This window comes from Scyliorhinus canicula, chromosome 2 (assembly GCF_902713615.1).
Source record: "Scyliorhinus canicula chromosome 2, sScyCan1.1, whole genome shotgun sequence".
Taxonomy (NCBI): domain Eukaryota; kingdom Metazoa; phylum Chordata; class Chondrichthyes; order Carcharhiniformes; family Scyliorhinidae; genus Scyliorhinus; species Scyliorhinus canicula.
The window spans coordinates 146,054,418-146,080,492 of NC_052147.1; the positions used below are offsets into that span (position 1 = coordinate 146,054,418).

At 48.4% G+C, this 26,075-nt stretch overlaps 1 protein-coding gene across 1 annotated transcript in view; it reads right to left on the reverse strand.

The window, feature by feature from the left end:
* Window positions 1-1,144: 1,144 nt before the first annotated feature.
* Window positions 1,145-26,075, reverse strand: part of LOC119959010 — a 316,096-nt gene continuing 291,165 nt past the window's right edge. Inside the window, exons 39-40 of the mRNA XM_038787558.1 lie at window positions 8,352-8,453; window positions 1,145-2,141 (exon numbers count right to left, since the gene is read on the reverse strand). Coding sequence (XP_038643486.1) covers window positions 2,007-2,141; window positions 8,352-8,453 — 237 coding nt within the window. The 3' untranslated portion in view covers window positions 1,145-2,006. The remainder of the gene's footprint in view (window positions 2,142-8,351; window positions 8,454-26,075) is intronic.

Consider the following 26,075-nt stretch of genomic DNA (forward strand, 5'->3'; position numbering starts at 1 on the left):
ACCGTGTGGCCACTCGCTGTCTGGACCAAACAGCCGCTCACGACTATTCAGAAGGATTTCTTCACTGGTTTTGGTCGGACTACTCTGGTCCTTGTCTGAAATAAGATCAATGAAGAACTGCTCTTCTAGGGGCATCTCCTCCACTGCATTACTCTGATTTGGTCCACTGAAGGACGCAAAAAATATTGTTTCAAAAAGTGATTTGTTCGACCACACCTGGAGCATACTTTGCCATATGCTGGACATTGCCGTGGGTCATGTCGGTTGCCACATTTCTGGCAGAAGATGGTGGACCCTGTCGGTCGCTTAAAATGGCCGCCAGCACTGAGACCACGTTTCTTATTGACCTGTGTCACAGTGCTAATGGCGCTGCCGTCTTCTTCCATGTTGGTGCCAAAATGCTTCGAGCTGAGTGTACTGATTTGCTATGCAGCGACTCACTCGCATGGCAAATCTTAATTGCTTTTTCCAATACTAAATCTTCCCCCGCAGCAATCTCTCGCGGAGCTTGTCATTTGATATGCCAAATACTATTTGGTCGTGGATCGTTTAGATTACTGAAGGTGCAGGACTGAACCTTCAGCCTCAAGTCAGTGACAAAACTGTCCAAAGGTTTGCCTGGTTTCTGGGTAGGCGTACAAAAAATATATCTTCCACATGTCTTATTCTTTTTGGGAGAGCAATGCTAAACAAAATACTTTATCACTTGATCGTAATTCTTGCTTTCCTCTTTGCTACCAAAAGTGAAGGTAATGTAGATTTTGACAGAGGAGTGGGCCAGTTACAATGCGCAATTAATACCGGTGCCTCGGTCATGACTGAGTTTCGGATAGATTATCCATCCCAGCTGTGGAGGGGGCGAGGCGTGAGGAGTTGGAATCCCCATTGGGCCAGAGAATCGTATGAAATTTATTGGATTGGTGCAGACTGGTAAAGCTCCTGGCCCTGAAGACTTCCCTATTGATTTTTATAAGAAATTTGTGGCACAATTGGTAGCTCTGATATGTTTAATGATTCATTATCCTGGGTTTCGTTGCCCTCTACCCTTGTGCTGGCCTCCATTTCCTTGATCGAGGAAGAAAATGAATGTTCAATATATACAGTACTAAAGCACAATTTTTGGAAGAAAAAAGCTCACAAGAAATTCATTGCTAATATATTTATTAGCATGTAGAAGACTAGGCACAAATTACATGTGTGCATTAAAAGAACCTAAACACAGCTAATGGTCAAGCATAGGAGAATTCTTTAAATTTGGTACAGGTGTTAATGGATCTGTGCCAGGCCATTCAGTCCATGCTCCAATCTCCTACACCTCACAAGTTTACGCACAGGACAGAGAAACTTGCAACTGTAACTATTGCAGTTAATAAGTTAAATTACCACTCAAAATCTCACTCGAAAGACAATTCTGGGAAGCCTGCTTCCATCAACTTAGAAGTAAGAAAAGAACGGGTGCAATGGATCTTACATGAATGCTGAGGGTTGATTTTGAGATTACAATATGCTAAGTCTTAAATATCCTAATAGCATCATAAAGGAAGTGCCAGACTGATATTTTGAAGGAAAGCCTGCTTGTTTCTGAACTTGGCAGACATCCTACATTCCCCCACACACCTTGCGACATTTAATGATCAATAGTTCGGGACAATTTCACCTTGACCTTTGCTCGCGAGAGTTCTGCTCAAAATGTGATAAAGTTTTGCACTGGATACTCTCAATGGAGGGTGCCTCTGGAGTCAAGGAGTAGGTTTAGATTTAGGGATTGAGGGTAATGCGTTGAATTGGGGATGGCCCGAGAAGAGGCACTTGCAAACTCTGTTTCCAGGATGGCCATTCAAAAACGGAAGACGAACATTGCTGCCGTGAAGCAGTCAAATCTGAGAAGAGTTGTTTGCAATGGACCCCTCAGTCATTCCAGTCTAGTATTCGAAAAATCGATGCAGAGTAAAAATCAAGTGGGGGGGTATAGGTGCGGAACAGAGCTTGGGTTGTATCTGGCAGCACTAAACCCCCGCATGTTCATCCATGGAGGTTCCTGCAGTTTTATCTTTCTCTACGTCATTCTGAGGATTCATAAATGCTTCTATTGATGGGCTAACCTTTAGCAATTCGGAACTTGGCTGTCTTGATATATATTTCTGTATTGATAAATAGAAAGATAAGAATTATTTCAAATTACTCATGGGATTATCATAGATAGAGTTTACAGTGCAGAAGGAGGCCATTCGGCCCATCGAGTCTGCACCGGCTCTTGGAAAGAGCACCCTACCCAAGGTCAACTATCCCCATAACCCAGTAACCCCACCCAACACTAAGGACAATTTTGGAAACTAAGGGCAATTTATCATGGCCAATCCACCTAACCTGCATATCTTTGGACTGTGGGAGGAAACCGGAGCACCCGGAGGAAACCCACGCACACACGGGGAGGACGTGCAGACTCCGCACAGACAGTGACCCAAGTCGGAATCGAACCCGGGACCCTGGAGCTGTGAAGCAATTGTGCTATCCACAATGCTACCGTGCTGCCCTTTATCTGAGTGCTTTTCCCAAAAGTCAAGATTAATTGCCCAACATTGATTACCCTTGGGAAGGTGGTGGTAAACTGCCTTCCTGAAATACTGCAGTCCATGTGGTGTGGGGCAGCTGCAGTACTATAACAAAGAGAACTCCAGAACTTTGAACCAGCAACAGTGAAGCAACAAGTGATATGGTTGTTGTGTGGCTTGGAGGAGTTTGGGGTGTTTCCATTTAGCTGTAACCCTGGGTGGGGTTCTCTTATCCTGAGGCTAAGTGTTGACACCATCGTAAACGCCATCACGTTTCATGACGGCGTCAATATGCCCTCATGAGCAGCGATTCTGACCCCTACAGGGGGCCAGCACGGCACTGGAGCAACGTCCGCTGCTCCAGTTGCCGATACCGGCGTCAAATGGGCGCTGCGGGTCTGCGCATCTGCACTGCGACAGGTGCCAATGCATGCATGCGCAGTGACTCACTTCTCCGTGCCGGCCCCGATGCAACATGGCGCAGGGCTACAGGGGCCGGCGCGGAACAAAAGAGGCCCCCAGCCCGAGAGTCCGACCCGCCGATCGGTAGGTCCCAATCGAGGGCCAGGCAACAGCGGAAGCTCCCTCGGTGTTGGACCCCCCTCCTCCCCCACCAGGCCACCCGAGGTCCCACCGGGTAAGACCACATGTGGACGGTGTGGGCAAGACTCGGATTCCCATCCCGGGCAGAGAATCGCCGGGGGCAGGCCACGTAGAGTGGCTCCCGACCGGCGTCGTGTCGACTGCGCCGATGCCAATGGCACTGATTCTCCGCTCTCCAAAGAATCAGCGGACCGGTGTCAAGGCAGCGTCGCGCAATTCGTGCCTGGCCCGGCGATTCTCCAGCCTGGCCTGGGCTGAGAGAACCCCGCCCCCTATCTTTCTCGGTAGTAGAAGTTGTGGCTTTACAAGGTGCTGTTGAAGAAGCCTTGGCGAGTTGCTGCTATGCAGTTTGTACATGGTACACAGTGCTGCCTCAATGGTAGAGGGAGTAATTGTTTAGAATGGCTTGTCAATCAAGTGGGCTGTTTTGTTCTTGTTGGCGATGAGCTTCAAGAGTCTTGTTGGATTTGCCCTCATCCAGGCAAGGGGGGGCATTTCGTCACAACCCTGATTTGTGCCTTGTATATGGTGGACAGGCTTTGGGCAGTCAGGAGATGAGTTACTCAACAAAGAATTCCCAAACGTTCACCTGCTCTTGTAGGGAGTCTTTTTATATGTCTGGTGTCGGTAAGTTTTTGGTCAATAGTAACCCCTGGTATGTTGGGGCATTTAACAATGGAAATGTAATTAAATGTCAAAGGGACAGGGTCTCTCTTGTTGGGAATGCCATGAGCTCAGTCTGGCAGTTATGTATTCAGGAATCAACCAGTTCAGTCAGTTGTGGTGTGACCAAGGACACTTGGTGATAAACACTTGCCTCATCCAGGGACATTCTGTGCCCGTGCTACCCTCAGTACCTCCTCCAAGTGCTGGTCAACATGGAGAACGGATTTGTAGTATAAAGGGTTAATGTTGAATATGTAAATATATTGTTTACATCAGTGATGTAAAATAACATAAGAGAGCATGAAGTAAGATGGTTCTATCTGGATCAATGTGTGAGACTAACTTGTAATTAGTTAGCTTGTTACATAGAACATAGAACATAGAACATTACAGCGCAGTACAGGCCCTTCGGCCCACGATGTTGCGCCGTCCTGTGAAACCCCTCTAAAGTCCCTCTACACTATTCCCTTATCGTCCATATGCCTATCCAATGACCATTTGAATGCGTTTAGTGTTGGCGAGTCCACTACTGTTGCAGGCAGGGCATTCCATGTCCTTACTACTCTCTGAGTAAAGAACCTACCTCTGACATCTGTCCTATATCTATCTCCCCTCCATTTAAAGCTATGTCCACTCGTGCTGGACATCACCATCCAAGGAAAAAGGCTCTCACTGTCCACCCTATCTAATCCTCTGATCATCTTGTATGCCTCAATTAAGTCACCTCTTAACCTTCTTCTCTCTAACGAAAACAGCCTCAAGTCCTTCAGCCTTTCCTCATTTGATCTTCCCTCCATACCAGGCAACATTCTTGTAAATCTCCTCTGTACCCTTTCCAATGCTTCCACATCCTTCCTATAATGTGGTGACCAGAACTGCACACAATACTCCAAATGCGGCCGCACCAGAGTTTTGTACAACTGCAACATGACCTCATGGCTCCGAAACTCAATTCCTCTACCAATAAAAGCTAACACACCGTACGCCTTCTTAACAACCCTCTCAACCTGGGTGGCAACTTTCAGGGATCTATGGACATGGACATCGAGATCTCTCTGCTCGTCCACACTACCAAGAATCTTACCATTAGCCCAGTACTCTGCCTTTCTGTTATTCCTTCCAAAATGAATCACCTCACACTTTTCTGCTTTTAAAGCTGACCAAGGCAGGCCAGCAGCACGGTTCAATTCCCGTACCAACCTCTCCAAACAGGCGCCAGAATGTGGCGACTAGGGGCTTTTCACAGTAACTTCATTTCAAGCCTACTTGTGACAATAAGCAATTTTCATTTCATGCCGGAAGGAGTAGATGTGCCTGACGAGGGCATCTTTCAGGCCGAGTGGGAGCAATGCCATCTCGGAATGCACATCCCTTAGTAAAAGCACCAGTAATGGTGGCCTTCCTCCTAGTCACAGCAGCCCTGGGGTATGCACTGCAGCTGTACGAGCTGGAGCTGCTCGAGGAGGTGGAAGCTGTAGCAGTGGAGTGTCCAGCAGTGGAGCCTGCCCCAGAGGAACAGGAGGCAGCCACTGAGGATGGAAAGCCAGCTGCCCAACAAGCCGAGGAGGAGGAGGTGCAAAGGAGATGCCGCATGAGGCCTTGCATGTACTAGCAGCACATGTAATTCGAGGACCTGCAGGACCGGGCATGCTGTCAAAGACTCTGACTGAACAGAGGTACACTGTGACATATCTGCCAGATCTTGGCACACTTGCACCTTGGGGTATGAGGGAGGACACCCGCTATGGTGTCCATGGGTGGTCCCAGACTCCTTTTTCTTTTTCTCCTTTGTTTTTTGTTTCCACCGTGGGAGGGTTTGTTTAATTGGATGCATATATTGACAGGTGGGCCTTTGTTTGGGGTGGTGGGAGGATGGGATCGTTGTTATTGTTAAGGGGATTGATTTTGTCTCTGTTACCGTTTACTGTTTGTGGGTGGGGTGTAAATTTTGAAGGAAAATGTGAAAATGGAGAATAAAAACATTTATCAAAAAAAAAGTGTCCCAGGTGGCATGGTGCCACCCTGCTCTGCCCGCTGATGATGCGCCAGGGACAGGGGGGATGGGCGAAGTCCGAGGTGCTCCGCTGTTCCGGCACCTCCCCTGCGGGAGTCACCAGCATGGGTCCCATCACCTTCTCCTCACTCGGGGTGCCCGATGGGTCCCGGGGTATTCCTTGGGTGTGCAAGTGGAGCCATCACCGGAGGCCCCCCCGCTACCTGGCACTGCCAGTCCTGGAGGTCCGCTCTGGTCTTAATCAGGGTCTGCACGCTCGTGGCCTTGGAGCACAGGGACTGGACCATCTCCATCTGCGACTGTGCCACCACCTTCTGGGTCTGCTGCACATCAGCCAGTGACTGTGCCATCTCCCTCTGGGACTGGGCCACCTGTCTCTGTATCTGTGCCACGTCGGCCAGCACCCGGGCAATGCTGCTGGCGCTCTCAGCCATAGCCCGCTGTGTATGGGCCACGCTCTGCAGCACCACTGCAATGTCCAGGTGGCCTGCCACATGTCTGCCTGTGAGGCGGCAGCGCTGTCCTGGGCCTCAGCTACCACCTGTACAGTTTACCCCAGGCCTAAGACATGTTGATCCTTGCACAAAACCATCGCCCCCAAAGCCTCCACTGTGGATGCCACCCGTGCGGAGTTGGCCTGGGTGGCATGCATGGCCGGTACCACCTCCGGCTCCTGCACCCGGTTGGACTCCTCCACCTGTAGGTGCTGGATGCTCACCGACAACCTCTCATGTAGTTACCTGACTCTGCGACTGCATCTCCACAGTCAATGGGACCGTCTGTTCCAGAAGCCCAAAACCCAACTGGACAGCACCTAGTCCTCTCGGGTCAATCGATCCGTCCTCTAACCGTGGTGCACACCAGATAGTGCCTCAGTAGCCTCTACACTAACATTCCCAAACGGGGTGCGTGTCTCTGGGATGGTGGAGTGTGTTGGAGGCAGCTGTGATGGGAATCGTGTATCACCCTCGGACTCGAGCTCTGGGGTGGACTGGAATTTGGGTCAATGAGTCCCACCCGTGTCAGTATCGTCCTCATTGCTGGTCAGCACCTGGGTTCTGGCTGTGGCTGTGGTAGGGGACGGGGGCACCAGAGGGACCTGCAAGACACAAGACAAGATGCATGATTAGACCGTGTCCAGGGGGTTTGGGGATGGCGTGGGTGTGTTGGGAGAGGGGTGTGTGTTTCTGATGGGGGAGTAGGGGTGGGGGTGGAGTGGGGATGGGGGAGTGGTATGGATGTGGGGGTGGTGTTGGGGGGTGACATTCATGTCATGCGGACTCACAACTTAGCGGGGTCTCATTTCCTCATCCGAAGACGACCTCCACACCGACAACTGCTCTTTGCTCGAGCCTGCCAACCATGTCAGCTCTGGTGTGGTGAGGGGCTGCAAGTCCGGCGGTCCCCCTCCAGTTTTCTCCTGCTCCTGACGGTTATGGGCGGCCTTTTCCGGGGAGGGGGGGGAACAGAAAACATACAGTGTTAGACAGTTCGATGCATGTAGCCCAGCAGTGTGTAGCTGGTGATTTCAGTGGCCAGGGCACCCGGCCATGGCGGCCGGTATGGGTGCTGGCATATGGTGCAGGGTGGGGGTTCGGCCCCCCTTTTGGGTAGGGGGTGAGAGGGGATTGGTGAAAGGGGCACAGTGCTGCCTACTCACCCTGGCCACCCTGAGGAGGTTGTGCAGTTTCTTCCTGCACTGCAGGCCGGTCCGGATAGTGTTGCACATGGCACTGACCACCTCTGTCACCTGCATCGAGGAAGGGTGAACGGCTGGCAGCCTCCTTCCCAGCCCGGGGTACAGAGTTGCCCGCCTCTCCTCCATGGGAGGCCTCTAGCATGGTCTCAAGCTCAGTGTCTGTGAAACATGGGGCCACTCTCCTCGCTGCCACCTTGTTGGCTGGGATGGTGTGTGTGGGGAGTGGAGTGTGCGTATGCGGCTGCAGCTTGTCAGCCTCCTGAGTGTCAATCACGAACCCAATTAATCCGGCACCGTTGCTCATGGGAATCGATTGTGACCACGTGGTGCCGGTGCTAACCCTTTGACAGCCGGTTAATCGGTCCAGGTGCGGCACCAGTTTTGCTGTCGTGGAACTCCACAAATCCTGCCCCGGCGTCATCTCAGGAATGGAGAATCTGGCTTGAGACCTTTCTGTCTGCTGTCTCTAATCATTGTTAACAATGTCAAGCCAATAATGTTTGATGAACCAAGATTGAAACATCCTGAATGAATCAACCTTGACAAAATGAGATAAAACTCTGAAATTACACCTGTGGAAAAATAAACTCCATTTTTAATGTGTATGTACAAAATCGCCACACATCTGGCCTGACCCTTTTTTACACCTGTGGAAAAATAAACTCCATTTTTTATGTGTATGTACAAAATCACCAAACATCAGGCCTGACCCTTCAACATTTAACATACATGGGTCACTGACCTCTTCCTGTCAATCACTCTCTTCATGGTTGACTGCATCAGCTGTCAGGACAGCTTAGGGAAGGTTAGGAATTACCTGAGAGGCTGCGCCCAGCTTGGAATATTTAGAAGTTGCATCTCGTTCTCCACCATCCTCTGAACTTGATGATCCTGAAGGTTGTTTCAGTTTTGATGATCTCTGAACAGAAAGATATTATTTTTTTTTACAATTCTGCAAATAGTTTCCTTTTACTATGCACTGCCTCGTACACTGACCATGGGATGTAGGGTGTACTGATGCATTGAAAAATAGGAATCCAAGAGCCAGGTGAATTTCATGACTGTCAGCATTTGGTATTCTGGGCTATTTACTGGGCAAGGAATGTTCATCATAAACATATGAACCTTTTATAAATCCCTTCATTAAATTTCTTGTGAACACTGAGAGGGGGTTTGTCTAACTGATAAAATGACCTGCCTATTGACGCTGGATTCCATCCGTCATACAGGGGTTTGGATAACTATAAAATCATCAACTTTATGATTATCTGTATATTCTTACTGGTGAAAACCATAAAAATATGATTCAAGTAGCTGGGGAAATGAATTCACATAATAAGCTGGTAATACTAACCAGCAGAATATATAAACTCAAGTTAGTTTAACTCATTTTACAGACTAAACATTTTGTTGGAGAACATGTAAAAAGAACAGAATGAACTCCAGCGTGGTTTCTGTTCCACACCCTTAGGTTCTACCAACCGCCTTTCATCTTCCATGTTCCTGGGCCACTGCCTGATCCCCACTTTGCCAGATTTCCCTGCTGTGTTGTTACGGGAGCTAATTGCTTGGTGCGTATTAGACAGATTGGCCTTCAAGCTCCGACTGAAGTACTGGGACAAGATGGAGCTGGGCTCTTTCATGTTTTCGACATAGGATAGAATGCCTACAGTCAGTGGCGGACTGGGTCTAAAAATATTGGTTGCCAGGAGACAAAGGGGGCCCACCCACAACTACAATGCTATCATTTAATTTTCATAACGAATAAATAAAATTTTCAAAAAATACATATGGAAAAAAGGGTACAATTAAAACTTTTGTGGAAAAAATGTGTATTTCTTAGTAATTACAGTGTACATGTACTGTACATATTACTGGCAGTAGATACCAAATGTAAATACAGAATGTTATAATTGAATTTTTTATTTATTTTTTTAATTTTAAGTAATTGGTTGATATTTTTAAATAGTTTACTGCACAATTTACACATTAACAGATAGTTCAAAAGCACAATAGAGCATTGCATGCAGTCCACTATATTAAGAGCAATCGTTTGTGTTCGCCAGATGATTGTGCGAATCTGCCAATAATTGCTTCTGCATCCAATTCATCTAACAATTCCTTTTCAATGGATAGCAACATGTATGATTCCAAATTCTCCTCAGACAGCGAATTTCTTAACCTTGTCTTTATGATCTTTAGCTTTGAAAATGTCCTCTCACATTGGACTTGAGTAACTGATAGTGTGCAGATGACTTTATAAAGTTCATAAAGGTTATCATATGCCTTGTCATGAAGTCTGTTGGATGCCAGAATTTTTAGTACACACGATGGGCAAGTGCTGCAAATTTTACAATTGTTGCAACTGGAATCCATATTCTCACCATCATTAAGCAATAGCTTTAATACATCAAAGTTTGAAGCAAAAGAAAACAATTCCAATATTACTTGATCTTTGCTGATTTGTGGAAACAGCTTAATATAACCTTCCAATGCTTCATCTTCAAGGCCCTTCTCTGCAATAGTTTTAAACTTTGCTGGGTCCAAGCAGGACAAACCTTTATACAACTGTTTGTGTTGTACAAAGCGTGATTCTAGTGACTGGACAATGCGATCCATTATTAGGTTAAACACATTTACTCGAAAATCAGCTAGAGAATCTGAGGAATTTATTTCATCATCAATAAGCTCATCTGCCATTCTTTTCTTCTTCCTCTGCCTCTTAACTGGCAATGCTGTTTCCAACACATCAATTTCCAATGTTTGATTTTCATCCACATTCATCTGTGAAATCCTGTCATTATATTTATTTACAAATTCCAAAGCCTTGCTGTGAACGTTATCAAATGTTCTTGTCTGTTCCTTCAACTTTGTTGTAGCTGAATCTACCAAACTCCATGCAGTAAACATATCTAAACCACTTGTCTGTAGATAACTTGATAACGGGGTTGTAGTTTCAAATATATACAAGTAAGTAAATGCTGTCAATATGGTTTCAAACTTTAGAAGACTTTGAAGTAAAACATTTGCTTCATGTTTTGTTTTTGCATCAAACTTTTCTGAATCTTGTATCATTGATAAGCATGTCAATAGATTTACGAAAGTACTGCCAGCGGCATCATCAAAACGTCCAAATATAGTTGTTGCTGCATTGGATTTTCCTGACCATCTGGTCTCACCAATTAGCTTTAATCGTTTCATTTTTTCTTGTCCTAGATGTTTTCCAACAACTTCTATACATACAGCCATTCTCTTGTATGATGCTTTCACAAAAGTTGCTATATTCTGGAGCAAATTGAAAAAAGAAACTGCAGGCACAACATTTTGTTGTTTCAGTTATCAGCAAATTCAAGACATGGGCATAGCACCATATATGAACATGTTGATCAGCCACATCAGCAATTTTACTTTGTAAACCATTATATTGGCCATGGTAGCTTGCAGCGCCATCTGTGCTATCAGATAAACATTTTTGGGGGTCAATTTTAAGATGCTGTAATGTTTCAATCAATAGATCAAAAAGTCCCTGTCCTGTACCATCATTACTTGGCACAACTGAAAGTAGTCGCTCACAGATAATACCTTTAAGCACATACTGAATAATAATGCTAAACTGATCGATGGATGAATTATCTTGTGTTGAATCAACCTGAATAGAATAAAATTTTGTTTGAGAAACTTCATGACTAATTCTTTCTTGTATCATATTCTTCATAATTTTGATTAACATGTTTATAGTTGTTTTATGTAACAGGCCCACCACGGCCTTTACTTTGAGCCTTTCCTTGTTGCTCTAATCATTTGATTCTTTGTTTAGACTTGTTTTGCACTGCAGAAACATGAGCTGCCATAATGGGGTCATATTTTGCCATCAACTGCACTGTAGCTAAAAAATTGCCATGATTCAGAAGCTCATTATCTAGAGTGTAGGCCGATTTATTTCTGTGACCTCGAAAAGGAAGTGCTTGCTTGCCTAACATCTTTATGATGTCTATAATCCTCATGACAATACTTCTCTGCTTCAATACTTCTTCTTTCCTTTTAATTAGTGATGCTGCAAAAAAATTATCTAAGGTGCCATCATTAACCACACTGATATATTGCTGAGCAGTTCTGACATGTGTTGTTGTCGATTCATGTAAAGTCAAGCTCTGGCTAATACGCCTGTAGTCACTAAAGCCACTTACAAAGGGTGATGGATTACAAGTGTTGGGAAACTCAAAGCAATATGAACAATATAAGCATCTATTTTCTTTGTTATATGTTAGCCATTTTCTTGGGACTGAGTCATTCATAATTTTCCTCTCATACAAATGGCAGATCATCAAGTGGCTGAAGTGGATGTTCAGCAAAAAACTGTTTTAGCTTTGCTCGTGATGGATATTGGAAGATTCCAGTAATTGATCTTTCATTTTCTTGTGTAGGTTCATTTACAGGATGTGCTTCAGAAACCAAGTCATTTATGCTTGAAGGAATATCTGATTCCCTGTCACTAGTTGAAGCTATGTGTTCAGATGTTGCAACTACAGGCAGTACAGATACCGGAACAAGGAAGCCAGAAGAAATATTGGGCCTGGGTTGATTAGTAAGGGATGCACTTGTATTTGTCTCTACATTCAAAGTAGCTCTTCTCTGTTCTTGTAACTCGCATGTCATTGCATCATCATCATGAGCATTGTTTCTTGCTTCTTGATTATTTGTTGCAGAACTGGATATTGATGTGGATTGTGCTTGTGTTATTATAAACTCTGTATGTAATAGGCCTGCATCGCTTGGCTGATTCCTTCCTTTCTGCTTCTTTTTGTTCTTTGCATTTTAGTGACCCAGATTTATGCTTTTTCTTTTCCATGCTGGTAGGGGTAATATTCCTGAAATAAAAACTTAATTAAAAATAGCCCACATTGGGAAAAATGAATATTGATGATGCAAGAATAACTTGAAGGAACGCCAGATAAACCCCTACTTGATAAAAAATATAAAATAACTTACTTACACTTCAATAGGCTATGTTCATTAGTCAATACTACTGTGGCCTATGCAGCTTCAGAAGAGGAGACAATTCACTGTCCAGTGTTCACACCAGCAAGCAACTGAGACAGCTGTTGAAACTTAGAAGTTTGGTCCGACTATAGTAAGAATGGTCCCACAACCAAGGTTAATATGTCCAGTTTGATACCAGTGTAGTTTTACAAATCGCAACCCTTTGAGTTTACCGATCATGGCTTATCACTTCAATATCTTTGACCTCATGATTCAAGGTCAAAGGTACCGCTTCTCATTTTCGGTGACCTCATGACCCTATGTACTGCTTGATATCCTTTCAAGTTGCCGACCATCTCAAATCACGAACTGTAACTTTATCTTTAAATTCACACAAGTCCTGAACAGACTCCCGCATGTGGCGACCAGGGGATTTTCAGAGTAACTTCATTGCAGTGTTAATGTAAACCTTCTTGTGACAATAATAAACATTATTTATTTATTTATTTATAAGCTCACTGACAGGTGCACCTAGCATTTCCTGGTTGATCAGCCTTCTTTGGAATCCTCAGCCCCCAAGTTCAGTCGCCTGCAGCAGAAGTTGCATGAGGGAAGGAGGTGGCAGAGCATTACTGTCACTGGACGAGTCATCCAGAGACTCAGGATAATGCTCTGGGGACCCAGGTTCAAATCCCAGCACAGCAAATAGTGGAATTTGAGTTCAATAAAAATCTGGAATTAAAAGTTTAATGATTCCCATGAATTCATTGTTGATTGTTGCAAAAAGCCACCGGATAATGTTCTTTACGGGAGGAGTCTGCCGTCCTTACCTGGTGTGGCCTACATGTGTCTCCAGACGCACAGCAATGTGGTTGACTCTTAACTGCCCCTCTGAAATGGTACTCAGGTCAAGGGCATTTAGGGACGGGCAATAACCCAGCCAGCAACACCCACATCCCATGAATGAATTTTTAAAAATTAACTGCGCCCTCTGGTGAATCTGGCAGGGATGTCAAGGGATATACAGCATTGGATAAGGAAAAAAAGGGAGGCTTCTGGCAGGGAATCCAACTTGGTGCTGCGAAGCAACAGTGCTAACCACTATGCTACCATCTCCAACAAAACAATGGATGCCCGAGAGGAGTATAGAAACCGCAAGGTGGTACTTAAAAAAAATTAGGAGAGCAAAGAGGGGGCATGAGAAAACACTGGCAGACAAAATAAAGGAAAATCCAAAGGTGTTTTATAACTATATTAAGAGCAACAGGGGAACCAGGGAAGAGTAGGTCCCAATAGGGACCAAAGTGACAACCTGTGTGTGGAGTTGAAAGATGGAGGTGAGGTGTTCACTGTGGAGAAGGATAACATAGATATAAAAAGAACGGAGGGGAACGGTCATAAAACTGAACAGATTACCATTGAGAGAGGAGGTTAGTGATTTTAGAGAGTTTGCAAGTGAATAAATTCCCAGGCCCAGATGTGATACATAGTAGGCTGCAATGTGATACAAGGGAGGAGACTGCAGGGGAGACTCTTACGCTAATTTTCAAATCCTCTCTGACCATAGAAGAGGTGTCAGACTGGAGAATACTGTGGTACCATTATTCAAGAAGGGAAGCAGGGAAAAAAACAAATAATTATGCGCCAGTGAGTCCAACATAAGTGGTAGGGAAACAACTGAAAAAAAATGAAGGGCACAATTAATCTCCATTTGGAGAGGCAAGTTTTAATCAAGGGTATTTAGGATGACTTTGTCAGGAAGAGATCATGTCCAATAAATTTAATTGAATTTTTGAGAAGGTGACTAGTTGTGTAAATGAGGGAGTGCAGTTGATGAAGTCTACATGGACTTCAGTAAGGCTTTTGACAAGGTTCTGCACAGGAAACTGTTCAAGAAGGTAAGAGCCCATGGGTTCCAGGGCAACTTGGCAAATTAGATCCAAAATTGTTTTTGTGGTAGGAGGCAGTGGGTGATTTGACCAGAAGAGTCTGTCAAGTGGTGTACCATAGGGATTAGTGCTGTGTCCCTTGCTAGTTAATAATAATAATAATAATAATCTTTATTGTCACAAGTCGGCTTACATTAACACTACAATGAAGTTACTGTGAAAAGCCCCTAGTCGCCACATTCCAGTGCCTGTTCGAGTACACAGAGGGAGAATTCAGAATATCCAAAATATCTAACAGCACGTCTTTTGGGACTTGTGGGAGGAAATCGTAGCACCGGGAGGAAACCCACGCAGACATGGGGAGATTGTGCTGACTCCGCACAGACAGACAGTGACCCAAGCCGGGAATCCAACTTGGGACCTTGGCGCTGTGAAGCAACAGTGCTAACCACTATGCTACCATCTCCAACAAAAGAGAATTTAAGCATCACTGAATCCCCCACTATCAACATTCTGGGGGTTACTATTGACCAGAAACTGAACTGGACTAGTGATGCACTATCAATTGACCACATAAGTGAAGTTGTAGTCCGAAACTGAAGGCTTTAATAGACAAGATGTTTCCCCAGCAGCTCAGGTACAGAAAGGAAGCTGTGGGGAACACACAGGCTCTTATACCCCGCCTTACACGGCGGAGCTACATTACAGCTCTAACCAATGGGTGACTAGTGTTACATACCATTGGGCCAATGAGCAGCGAGCCTTCTCCACCAATGGTGTCTTGGCATTGCTAGTTACCGTAATACCTCTAGTCATACTACCACATTCACTCCCTGTTGAAAAAGAATCCGGTGGGGGGGGGGGGGGGGGGGGGGGGGGGGTGGGGGAGGGGTGGGGAAGGGTGGCGACTTGGTGGCCCGGCCATAACTGGTGGTCCGCCCGGGTTGAATAGCATACTGGTAGTATGACTATTGAGGTACTGTGCTACTTTCGTACTGCGTCTGACCACTGGCCAATAACTATTTACAAAGCCGTAATACAGTTTTGCATTTACACAATTGGCCATGTACACGTCACATTAAAAGGTCTATATACAGTTCATAGCGACACAATCAGACGGTCGGGGGCCTTGGTTGTCCTTTGCGATCGGCGGAGCATCGGCGGAGACATCGGTGGAGGTGCAGGCGTCTGTGACTCTGGGAGCGTGGATCCAATCCCCGTAGCGGCTTCAACACCCCTAGGTGGCGCTGGTGAGGGTGGCTGACCCGGGGAGGGGGCATCCAGATCTCTAGATGGAGCTGGTGGGGAGGTTGACTGGCCAGTGAAGGGAGCGTCTGTTGAGTGCTGCGGTGGGCGGGGGGGGGGGGGGGTCCAGGCAGGGCCAGTGGGAAAAACGGTTGTCCAGGGCAGGGGGCGGCAATGAGGTGCGCCGGTGGGGGGTGGGTGGGGCTGATTGCGAGGGCGAGGGTGGGGATCCGGCGGGTGCCAGGTCCTGTAGAGAGACCATGTCTTGTCGGCCGACAGGGTACTCCACGTACACGTACTGCGGGTTAGCGTGGAGTAAATGGACCCTCTCGACCAACGGGTCCGACTTGTGGGCCCGCACATGTTTCCGGAGCAGGATGGGCCCGGGGGCTGCCAGCCAGGTCGGGAGAAAGGTCCCTGAGGAGGACTTCCTAGGGAAGACAAGGAGACATTCATCAGCGTTTGGTTAGTTGCAGGGCAGAGCGATGGAGTGGAGGGCTTCTGGGAGGACCTTCTGCCAGCGGGGGACTGGGAGATTCCTGGACCATAGGGTCAGCAGGACGGTCTTCCAGACCGTTCCGTTCTCTCTCTCGTTACCCCGGGGGTTGTAACTGGTCGTCCTGCTCGAGGCAATGCCCTTGCTAAGCAGGAATTGACGCAGTTCGTCACTCATAAAGTGGATCCCCCTATCACTGTGTACGTAGGCGGGGAATCCGAACAGGGACAAAATGCTGTGGAGTACTTTGATGATGGTGGTTGTGGTCATGTCGGGGCAGGGGATGGTAAACGGGAAGCGGGAGTACTCGTCAATCACATTGAGGAAGTACGTGTTGTGGTTGGTAGAGGGGAGGGGAAGTCCATGCTGAGGCGTTCAAAGGGATGGGAAGCCTTTATCAGATGCGGTTTCTCCGGACGGTAGAAGTGCGGCTTGCACTCAGCGCAGATGTGGCAGTTCCTAGTGACTGTCCTGATCTCCTCGATGGAGTAGGGCAGGTTGCGGGTCTTTACGAAATGGAAGAAATGAGTGACCCCCAGGTGGCAGAGGTCCTCGTGAAGGGCTAGCTTCCGAAATCCGCCACTCCTCGGTCGAGAAGGAAGCACAGGCCATAGTAGAAGCTGTGCGACATTGGAGGCATTACCTGGCCAGCAGGAGGTTTAGCCTCCTCACGGACCAACGGTCGGTAGCCTTCATGTTCGACAATGCCCAGCGGGACAAGATAAAGAACGATAAGATCTTGCGGTGGAGGACCGCATCGTGGCCTTTGCAATGTCTGCTTTGATGCGGCTGAAGGCCTGGCGGGCCTCCGTCGACAGGGGGAAAGTAGTTGTTTGGATGAGAGGACGGGCTTTGTCGGCGTAGTTGGGGACCCACTGAGCGTAATAAGAGAAGAACCTGAGGCAGCGTTTCAGGGCCTTGGAGCAGTGAGGGAGGGGGAACTCCATAAGGGGGCGCATGTTCCGGGTGGGGGCCTATCACTCCATTTCGCACTACGTAGCCGAGGATGGCTAGGCGATTGGTGCGAAACACGCATTTATCCTTGTTATACGTAAGATTAAGGATTTTCGCGGTCTGGAGGAATTTTTGGAGGTTGGTGTCGTGGTCCTACTGGTCATGGCCACAGATGGTGACATTATCAAGATATGGCAATGTTGCCTGTAAACCGTAGTGGTCAACCATTCGGTCCATCTCTCGATGGAAGACCGAGACCCCATTAGTGACACCGAAAGGAACCCTTAAAAAGTGGTAGAGCCACCCATCTGCCTCGAAGGCTTGCGGTCACTCGTGCGGATGGGGAGCTGGTGGTAGGCGGACTTAAGGTCCACCGTGGAGAAGACCTTGTACTGCGCGATACTGTTTACTAGGTTGGATATGCGGGGGAGAGGGTACGCGTCCAGCTACGTAAATCTGTTGATGGTCTGACTGTAGTCCATGACCATCCTATTCTTCTCCCTGGTCTTTACCACCACTACTTGAGCTCTCCAGGGACTTTTGCTAGCCTCGATGACCCCTTCCCTCAGGAGCCGCTGGACCTCGGACCTGATGAACGTCTGATCCTGGGCACTGTACTGTCTGCCCCTAGTGGCGATGGTTTGCAATCCGGGATGAGGTTTGCAAACAGGGAAGGGGGGATTGGCCTTGAGGGTCGCGAGGCTGCAGACAGTGAGGGGGGTATAGGGCCACCGAATTTGAAAGTTAGACTTTGGAGGTTACACTGGAAGTCTAACCCAAGGAGAATGGCTGCGCAGAGGTGGGGGAGGACGTAGAACCTGTAATTCCTGAACTCCCTCCCTTGGACTGTGAGGTTCGCTACACTATACCCTTTTATTGCAACAGAATGGGAGCCAGAGGCCGGGCGATTTTTTGATTGACGGGGTGGACAGGAAGAGAACAGCGCCTTACCGTTTCAGGATGTATAAACTCTCCGTGCTCCCAGAGTCGAGCAGACAGGACGTCTAGTGCCCGTTGATCAATACCGTCATCGTTGCTATGGAAAGGGTGCGGGATCGAGACTGGTCCAAGGTCACCAATGCCAATCGTGGCAGGAGTTCAGAATTTCGGGAGGCCACGTCCAGTGAATCAGCGAGGGCCCGTGCCTCCTTGAGGCCCAGAGTGTCTTTCTCAAGCAGTCTCTGGCGGATTTGCGGGGACTGCATACCCGCAACAAAAGCATCCGGATCAAAAGTTCAGTAGGTTCGTTAGCCGAAACTTGTGGGCAGCTGCAGTTTCTCCCTAGCACGAGGAGCGCACAATAGAACTCGTCTAGTGACTCACCAGGGCTCTGCCGTCTCGTTACCAGTAGGTGCCGGGCGTAGACTTGGTTTACTGGGTGGATATAATGTCCTTTGAGTAGTTCCATTGCGGAATCGTAGTCCATAGCATCCTCGATGAGCGTGTAGATGTCCGGGCCCACTCTCGAGTGCAAGATCTGTAGTTTCTGCTCCCTCGTAGGTGTGCTTTCTGCCGTGCCGAGGTAGCCGTTGAAACATGCTAACCAGTGCTTAAAGGTTGCTGCTGCGTTAGCCGCGTGGGGGCTGAACTGTAGACACTCTGGCTTGATGCAGAGCTCCATCCTTTAAAACTTGTCTATTAAATTGACGCACTATCAATTGACCACGGAAGCGAAGTTGTAGTCCGAAACTGAAGGCTTTAATAGACAAGATGTTTCTCCAGCAGCTCAGGTACAGAAAGGAAGTTGTGGGGAACACACGGGCTCATATACCCCGCCTTACAGGGCGGAGCTACATTACAGCTCTAACCAATGGGTGACTAGTGTTACATACCATTGGGCCAATGAGCAGCGAGTCTTCTCCACCAATGGTGTCTCGGCATTGCTAGTTACCGTAATACCTCTAGTCATACTACCACAACTAGCCATATTAATACTGTGGCTAAGAAAGCAAGTGAGAGGCTATGAATCCTGTGGCGAGTAACTCATCTCACGTCTTGACTCCCCAAAGCCTGTCCACCATCTATAATGGACAAGTGAGGAGTGCGATGGAATATTCTCCACTTGCCTGGATGAGGGCATGCGATAATTCCAGGAGGCACGGAGTGAAACACTGAACTGGTTTATTTTAAACTGAAAATAAAGCCGCGGCACACAAAACAAACGTCATAGTGCAGGACTATCGGGAATCGCCGGTCCGGATCTGGGAGCTACATAGGACCCACTACCAAGCACCAGCTCCCCCACTCACCTCAGGGACTTGTATTCTATGAAGTCCACGGGGAAATCAATCCATGGCCCCCCATGGTCCTCATGATGGTTATCACATCCCTCCTGTCTCAAGTCCGAATCATCCCCTCACTCTACTGGTAATGTGGCCTCTTTTGCCGCATGACAAGTCCTCGAGTCGCCGATAGGTGGAGCCAAAAGCGGACATGGGATCATTGCTTCCTTGTTGAAACATGAAGGGCCACAGACCGAGGCTCGTCTTTGGTGCTGACCTCTGTTGGAGGATCAATATCTTCAGTCTCCATTACAAACTCCAAATCTTCACTGGCGAAGTGAACAACTCTCAGGTCCCTCATAGGCTGATTCCCCTAGCCGGTGGTAGTCACAACGGGTGTCTAGGATGTCATATCTGCTAAAATCATCTCCGCTGGAGTGGGTTCCCTGATTCTCAGGTCTTTTTTCACAGCCTTCTCTTGGACTTTGGCTTGGTAAGAAACTGAGCCAGTCTTTTCCTGCACAACCCCTGGGATCCATTGGGAGAAGTCTCCAATGTACTGCACATCGAGGCATCTCCTATTCTAAAGGTCCCTTTGGCTCTTCTGGTGTTGCAGTTTCTTTTTTGGGTCTCTTGCCTTGACTCCACCCCCCCCCCCCCCCCCCCCCCAGTTGGGAAACAGCAGGTTGAGCCTGGTGCGCAGCAATCGTCCCATTAACAATTCTGCTGGTGTGATTCCTGTCGTCCTGTGTGGCATGGTTACATAATCAAAGAGGAACTGGGAAAATTCTGGTTTTGAATGTTTGAACTGCCCATTCGACAATGGATGATACAGTGCCGTTCGGCTGTGTTTAATGCCATTCGACTTCATGAATGCCTGAAATTTTCCAGTAAAAGGGGTACAATTGGTGGATGCGAAGACCCCCGGTTTGCCTTGGGTACAGAAACTTTACCAGAGTTTTCTATTGTTGCATGAGAAGTCATGGAGGACAAATGTACTTTTGACCATTTAGAGTTGTCGTCGACCACAATAAAGAACATTGATCTCCCAAACTGGCCAGCAAAGTTTACCTGCACCCGTACCCATGATCTTCCTGGCCATTCCCATGAGGGGGAGCTTCTGGTTCTCCTAGGGAGCGCTGCTTCACCAGATTCTCACTGTCTGTATCGAGCTCGGGCCACCAGACATAGCTCAATACAAGCATTTTCTCTTGGATTCCCAGGGGTGTCCATTGTGATTGAGCGCTGACCTAGATGGGAGGGATGGTTACTCTGGTTCCCTACAGGATGATGCCATCTTTTACACTCAGCTCTTGGCATTTAGTAAGGAAGGACTCCAGCCATCCATGGGACATCCTCGGATTCCGCCACTGATGATCTTGGGCGCAATTCTCCGCACTCACGACGGTGCGGAGAATAGCGTGGCTTGTAAAATTTTACGGCCACGCTAGTCCGACGCCCTCCCGCTATTCTCCCCCCCCCCCCCCCCCACGCCCGACTCCCGATACGAATCGCTGCCGCTGTTTTTTTACGGCCAGCAGCGATTCTCAGCTGTCCGATGGGCCGCGTTCCCAGCCCTTTACGGCTGTTTTTATGAACGGCAAATACACCTGGTCTGGCCGTTTGTAAAAACGGCCGTAAAGTCCCGATTTTTAAAACCATGGCACCGATTGGCACGGCAGTACCACGGCCATGCCAAGGGTGCCATGGGCCCGCGATCGGTGCCCACCGATCGCGGGCAGCGGGTCCGATACCCGCGCACTCTTTGTCCTTCCGCCGCCCCGCTGTATCACTTCGTGGGGTGGCTGAGGGGCATCCCGGCCCGCGCATGCGCGGGTTTCGCGCAAATGCGCGATGACGTCATCCGCGCATGCGCGGGTTGGAGTCTTCCAATCCGCGCATACGCGGCTGACATCATATGACGCGTCAGCCGGCGCAAACTCTGGCAAGTGGGCTTAACGAAATTCGTTAAGCCCGCGATGCCGGAGTTTACGGCGGCGGCATGCTAGCCCCGACCAGGGACCAGAATCGGTTCCCGGTCGGGGAGGGGGGGGCTGCCGTCAAACCGGCCCGGATTTGACGCCAGCCTTACGATTTCTCCCCCTCTGGGAGAATCGCGCCCCATATGGTGCTAATGGCAAGGTGGCGTAGAAGTTAGCACTGCTGCCTCACGGCGCCGAGGACCCAGGTTCGATCCCAGCCCTGGGTCACTGTCTGTGTGGAGTTTGCACATTCTCCCCATGTCTGCCAGGGTCTCAACCCCACAACTCAAAGATGTGCAGGGTAGGTGCATTGGCCACACTAAATTGCCCCTTAATTGGAAAAAAAAAGAATTGGGTACTTGGATTTTTTTGTAAAAAGAGGATCATATGGTGCAGTTTTGCCCGTGTGGAATTCTTCTTGGTCCACGCTCATTTGCTTCGCGGATATCCATGACATTCAAGGTCATGATGACTTCCTCCAATGCTAGCAGAGAGGCCAAGCTTGCAGGCAGTGGGAGTGACTCTGAGCATCCACGTTGGCAATGTGTGTTCCTGCGCACCTCTTGAGAGAGTATTCATAGGCCGCTAAACAGCAATGCCCAACATTGTATCCGCGACGATGTGGAATTTGCTTTGTCCTTTTTGAAAAGGCAGGTCTGTTTATGGTCTGTTACAATTGTGAAATATCGGCTGTAGACATATGGGAGGAATTTCTTCACCCCAATAATAACAGCCAATCCTTCTTTTTGATCTGAGGATAGTGTCGTTCCACGTCTGCCAAGGTTCTGGATGCATAGCTATAGGTCTCTGAGCCATTGTCGCTTTGATGGGAAAGGACTGTCACTGCTCCATATGGAGAGGCATCACATGTTAATTCCAGTTCTCTCTCATAGATTCATAATTAGCCAAGATGTTTGATGATAGTAACCGCTATTTCATCTTTGCAAAGGCTTCCACCTATGGCACCTGTCACAAACACTTCTGTTGTTCGTTTAACAGTGTGTGCAGGGGTGACAATAAAGTGGCCAAGTTTGGGATAAATTTCCCAGTAGTTTACGAGGCCAGGGAAAGATTTTAATTCTGTCATGTTTCACAAAGTTGGTGCCTCTTTGATGGCCTTAATTTTATTCTCAACGGTGTGTAGACATTTAAAAAATATATATTTTTAAATACATTTAGAGTGCCTAATTTTATGTCCAATTAAGGGGCAATTTATCATGGCCAATCCACCTACTCTGCACATCTTTGGGTTGTGGGGGTGAAACCCACGCAAACACGAGGAGAACGTGCAAACTCCACACGGACAGTGACCCGGAGCCGGGATCGAACCTGGGACCTCAGCGCCATGAGGCAGCAGTGCTAACCCCTGCGCCACCGTGCTGCCCTTAAAAAAATACTTTTATTGGAATTTTGCATTTAATATCGCAACTTTGCACTTCTGGTGATGTGGATATGCTGAGAAATCGCAGATCAAGTGGCTCTCCTCCTACAAACCTGTAGAATTGGCACTTTTTGCTTGAAAAACGGCCGCGAGAAACACGTATCATCCCCACACCACTAACACAGCACAGAAGGAGGAAAAGATGCCAAACAACAGCCAGTCCAGAAGATGAGTGGAGACCAAGAGTATAAAAAGCCTGGACAAAGAGCAAATGACTGAACTGGCAACACACGAGGCAGTGAAACTCGGACTTTGCCAGAGCGAGAGGAATCGACCCGCCATACAAGAAGCTCCCCCTGATCAGGGGATGGATGGAGGATGTTCCTTTCAAGAGAGTTGAGGGAACACAGAGATTAAACAAAATCGACATAGAAGCTGCGGTGAAAGGTGCGGTGGCCGAAGCTCTGGCAACCATGCAGGTGGCCCTGGACAAAGCTGAAAAACAACTGGAGGCCCAGGAGGCAACGATTAAGGATCTGGAAAGGTCTGCAATGGACCAGAGTGACCGGATCATCGCCCGAGAAAAGAAGGTGACAAGGCACAAGAGAACCTGAGGACAAAAGTCGAGGACCAGCAGAACCGGTCAAGACGGCAAAACCTATGAATTGTGGGCCTACCGGAGGGGACCAAAGGTAGGGACCCCACAGACTATGTGGCCCAAATGCTGAGTAACCTGGTGGGAAAGGACAGCTTCCCCAAGCCACCAAAAATTGACAGTTGCTCCAACCAAATCCCAAAACCAAAGAACAGCCGAGAGCGATAATTGCAAAATGCATCGGTACCAGGATCGGGAAAGAATCCTGGGCCAGGCAGTTCAAAACCTGCATCTGGGAACATCACTAGATCCGGATTTATCAGGACATTGGGGCTGACCCTAGCCAAGCGCTGGGCCGAATTTAACAAAACAAAGGCCCCGCTGTGCAGAAACGGCGTGAGAATCGGAATGCTGTACCCAGCCAAGCTCTGGGTCACATATCAAGACAGGAACACTTTTTCACGGTCCCTGCGGATGCTGACACGTTCTTCGCAGAGAACGGCTGGAGAAGCGGCAGCAGGGGCAGCGATGAAGAGCCTGCAGAATGAGACTCTTATAGTAGTGTTAAAAATAGGTTTTCCCCTTTAAATTCTGTACAGTCAACAGTAAACCATCGCCACAGTGACCACTTTATGCGGGAGAACATTGCCTCATTCTGGGGACGGGAGCGGTGAGAGAAGGAAGGAAGAGCGAGTTCAGCAAAGCACAGGGACAGCTGAGGGGAATGGTGGACAGGGAGCCCAGAGATCGGGTAACAGGAGGATCCGCACCAAGGCCTGTGAGGGGCCACCACACCAGCGAGGTAGCCAGCACCGGGATTCACGCAGGAGAGAGAGGCCGCAAGGGGTGGGGGGCAGACATTGGATATGGAGAGGAGCAACTAGGGGACACAGCAGAAGGAAAGGGGAAGTGGGTGGAGAGAAGATATCACAAGGGAGAAATAGGTGAAGAAGGATGGAAGGCATTAGGCTGGCTACAACAGGCCACATGTGGTGATTTGGAACAAAAATGGCACTGCAAGCAACCACTTTGGTGGATAAAGGGAAACCCCAGAGTGCAGGGCCTCACCCACATGGTGTACTCACAGTTGGCGGCTATGTTGGGCACCCCTTGGACAAAGGGAAACCCTGGAGTGCAGGGGCCTGACAGCACGGGGAGAACAGTGACCGCGGCCAACTTGGACAGCCCCCTAACAAAGGGAAACTCCGGAGTGCGGGGTTACATCCAACAGGTAAGTATGGTAGACCCCGCAGGTCGGGGTGACAAAACCCCCCCCCCATCAGGATAGTCACCTGGAATGTCAAGAGACTTAACGGCCAGGTGACAAAATCCAGAGTCTTCGCCCAACTGAAAAGTATGAAAGCTGACATAGTCTTCCTCCAAGAGGTGCACCTGAGGGAGAAGGACCGACTGGGGTAAGGAAGGGCTGGGTGAGACAAACCTACCATTCCTGCTATGGGATTAGGGCCAGGGATAAATAAGAGGACAATGTTCATGGTGACAAAGACGATTACGGACCCAGGGGAACGGTATGTCATGGTCAGTGGTGTCCTAGACGGGACACCGGTAGTCCTTGTTAATTTGGATGATACAAAATTCTTAAGAAGACCATGGCAGAAATCCCCGACATAGATACACACCGACTGGTAATCTAGAACACAATGTCTATTCATGGATCGACTTCGTTGAGTGGGAAACTTGGTGCTTCCAGGGCTGGTAAGAATGGAACATTCTGCGGTTGTAATCTCTGATCATGCTCCACATGATAAGGATGTGAGATTGGAGATGGGCCATGCCCAACCCCCCACATGGAGGTTGGACATGGCCCTCCTGGTCAATATGGCTTTCTGCGAGAAAATATCATAAGGCCACTAAAGCCACTGACGAGTATATTACGACTAACCAGAACAGGGAGGACTTACCCTCCACGTTCTGGGAAGCACTGAAGGCTGCCAGCAGAGGTGAAATTATAACCTACAAAGCATGGAGAGAGAGGGAAGAGAGAGTGACTAGGCAAGAGCTAGTCAACTCCATACTGGAGGTAGACCAGAGATATTCTGAGGACCCGACCATTGCGCTCCTGGTGGAGAGGAAAAAGCTACAGATTGAGTTTAACCTGCTCTCCACAAGGGAAGCAGAGCATCAGCTCCGCCAGGCACGGGGGACCCTGTACGAACACGGAGACAAGGCTACTGGCTCGCCAGCTGAAAAGCAGGCAGCCACGAGGGAAATAGCCCAGATTAGAAATAGCAAATGGTAGCACAAGTGGATACCACAGCGCCAGGGTCCCAGGTTCGATTCCCCGCTGGGTCACTGTCTGTGCAGAGTCTGCACGGTGCTCTTGTTTCCTCCCACAGTCCAAAGATTTGCAGGTTAGGTGGATTGGCCATGATAAATTGCCCTTAATGACCAAAAAAAATGGTTAGGAGTGGTTATTGGGTTACGGGGATAGGGTGGAAGTGAGGGGTTGAGTGGGTCTTTGCAGACTCGATGAGCCGAATGGCCTCCTTCTGCACTGTATGTTCTATGTTCAAACGCAAATTAGTAGCAGAACCGGAGAAGGTGAACAAGGCATTTAAGACCTTCTACCAGGGGCTGTACACCTCGGAGTCCCCAGCAGGGGACTCAGGAATGAACCAGTTCCTTGATGGACTGGACAAGCAAGTTGTGGGAGAGGGCAGGAGTCGTAGCCTAGAAACACCACCAGAACTGGTAGAGGGCATGAAGAGTATTAGCTCCAAGCAGGAGGGAAGGGTTTGGGACCGGACGGTTTCCCAGCGGACTTCTACAAAAGATT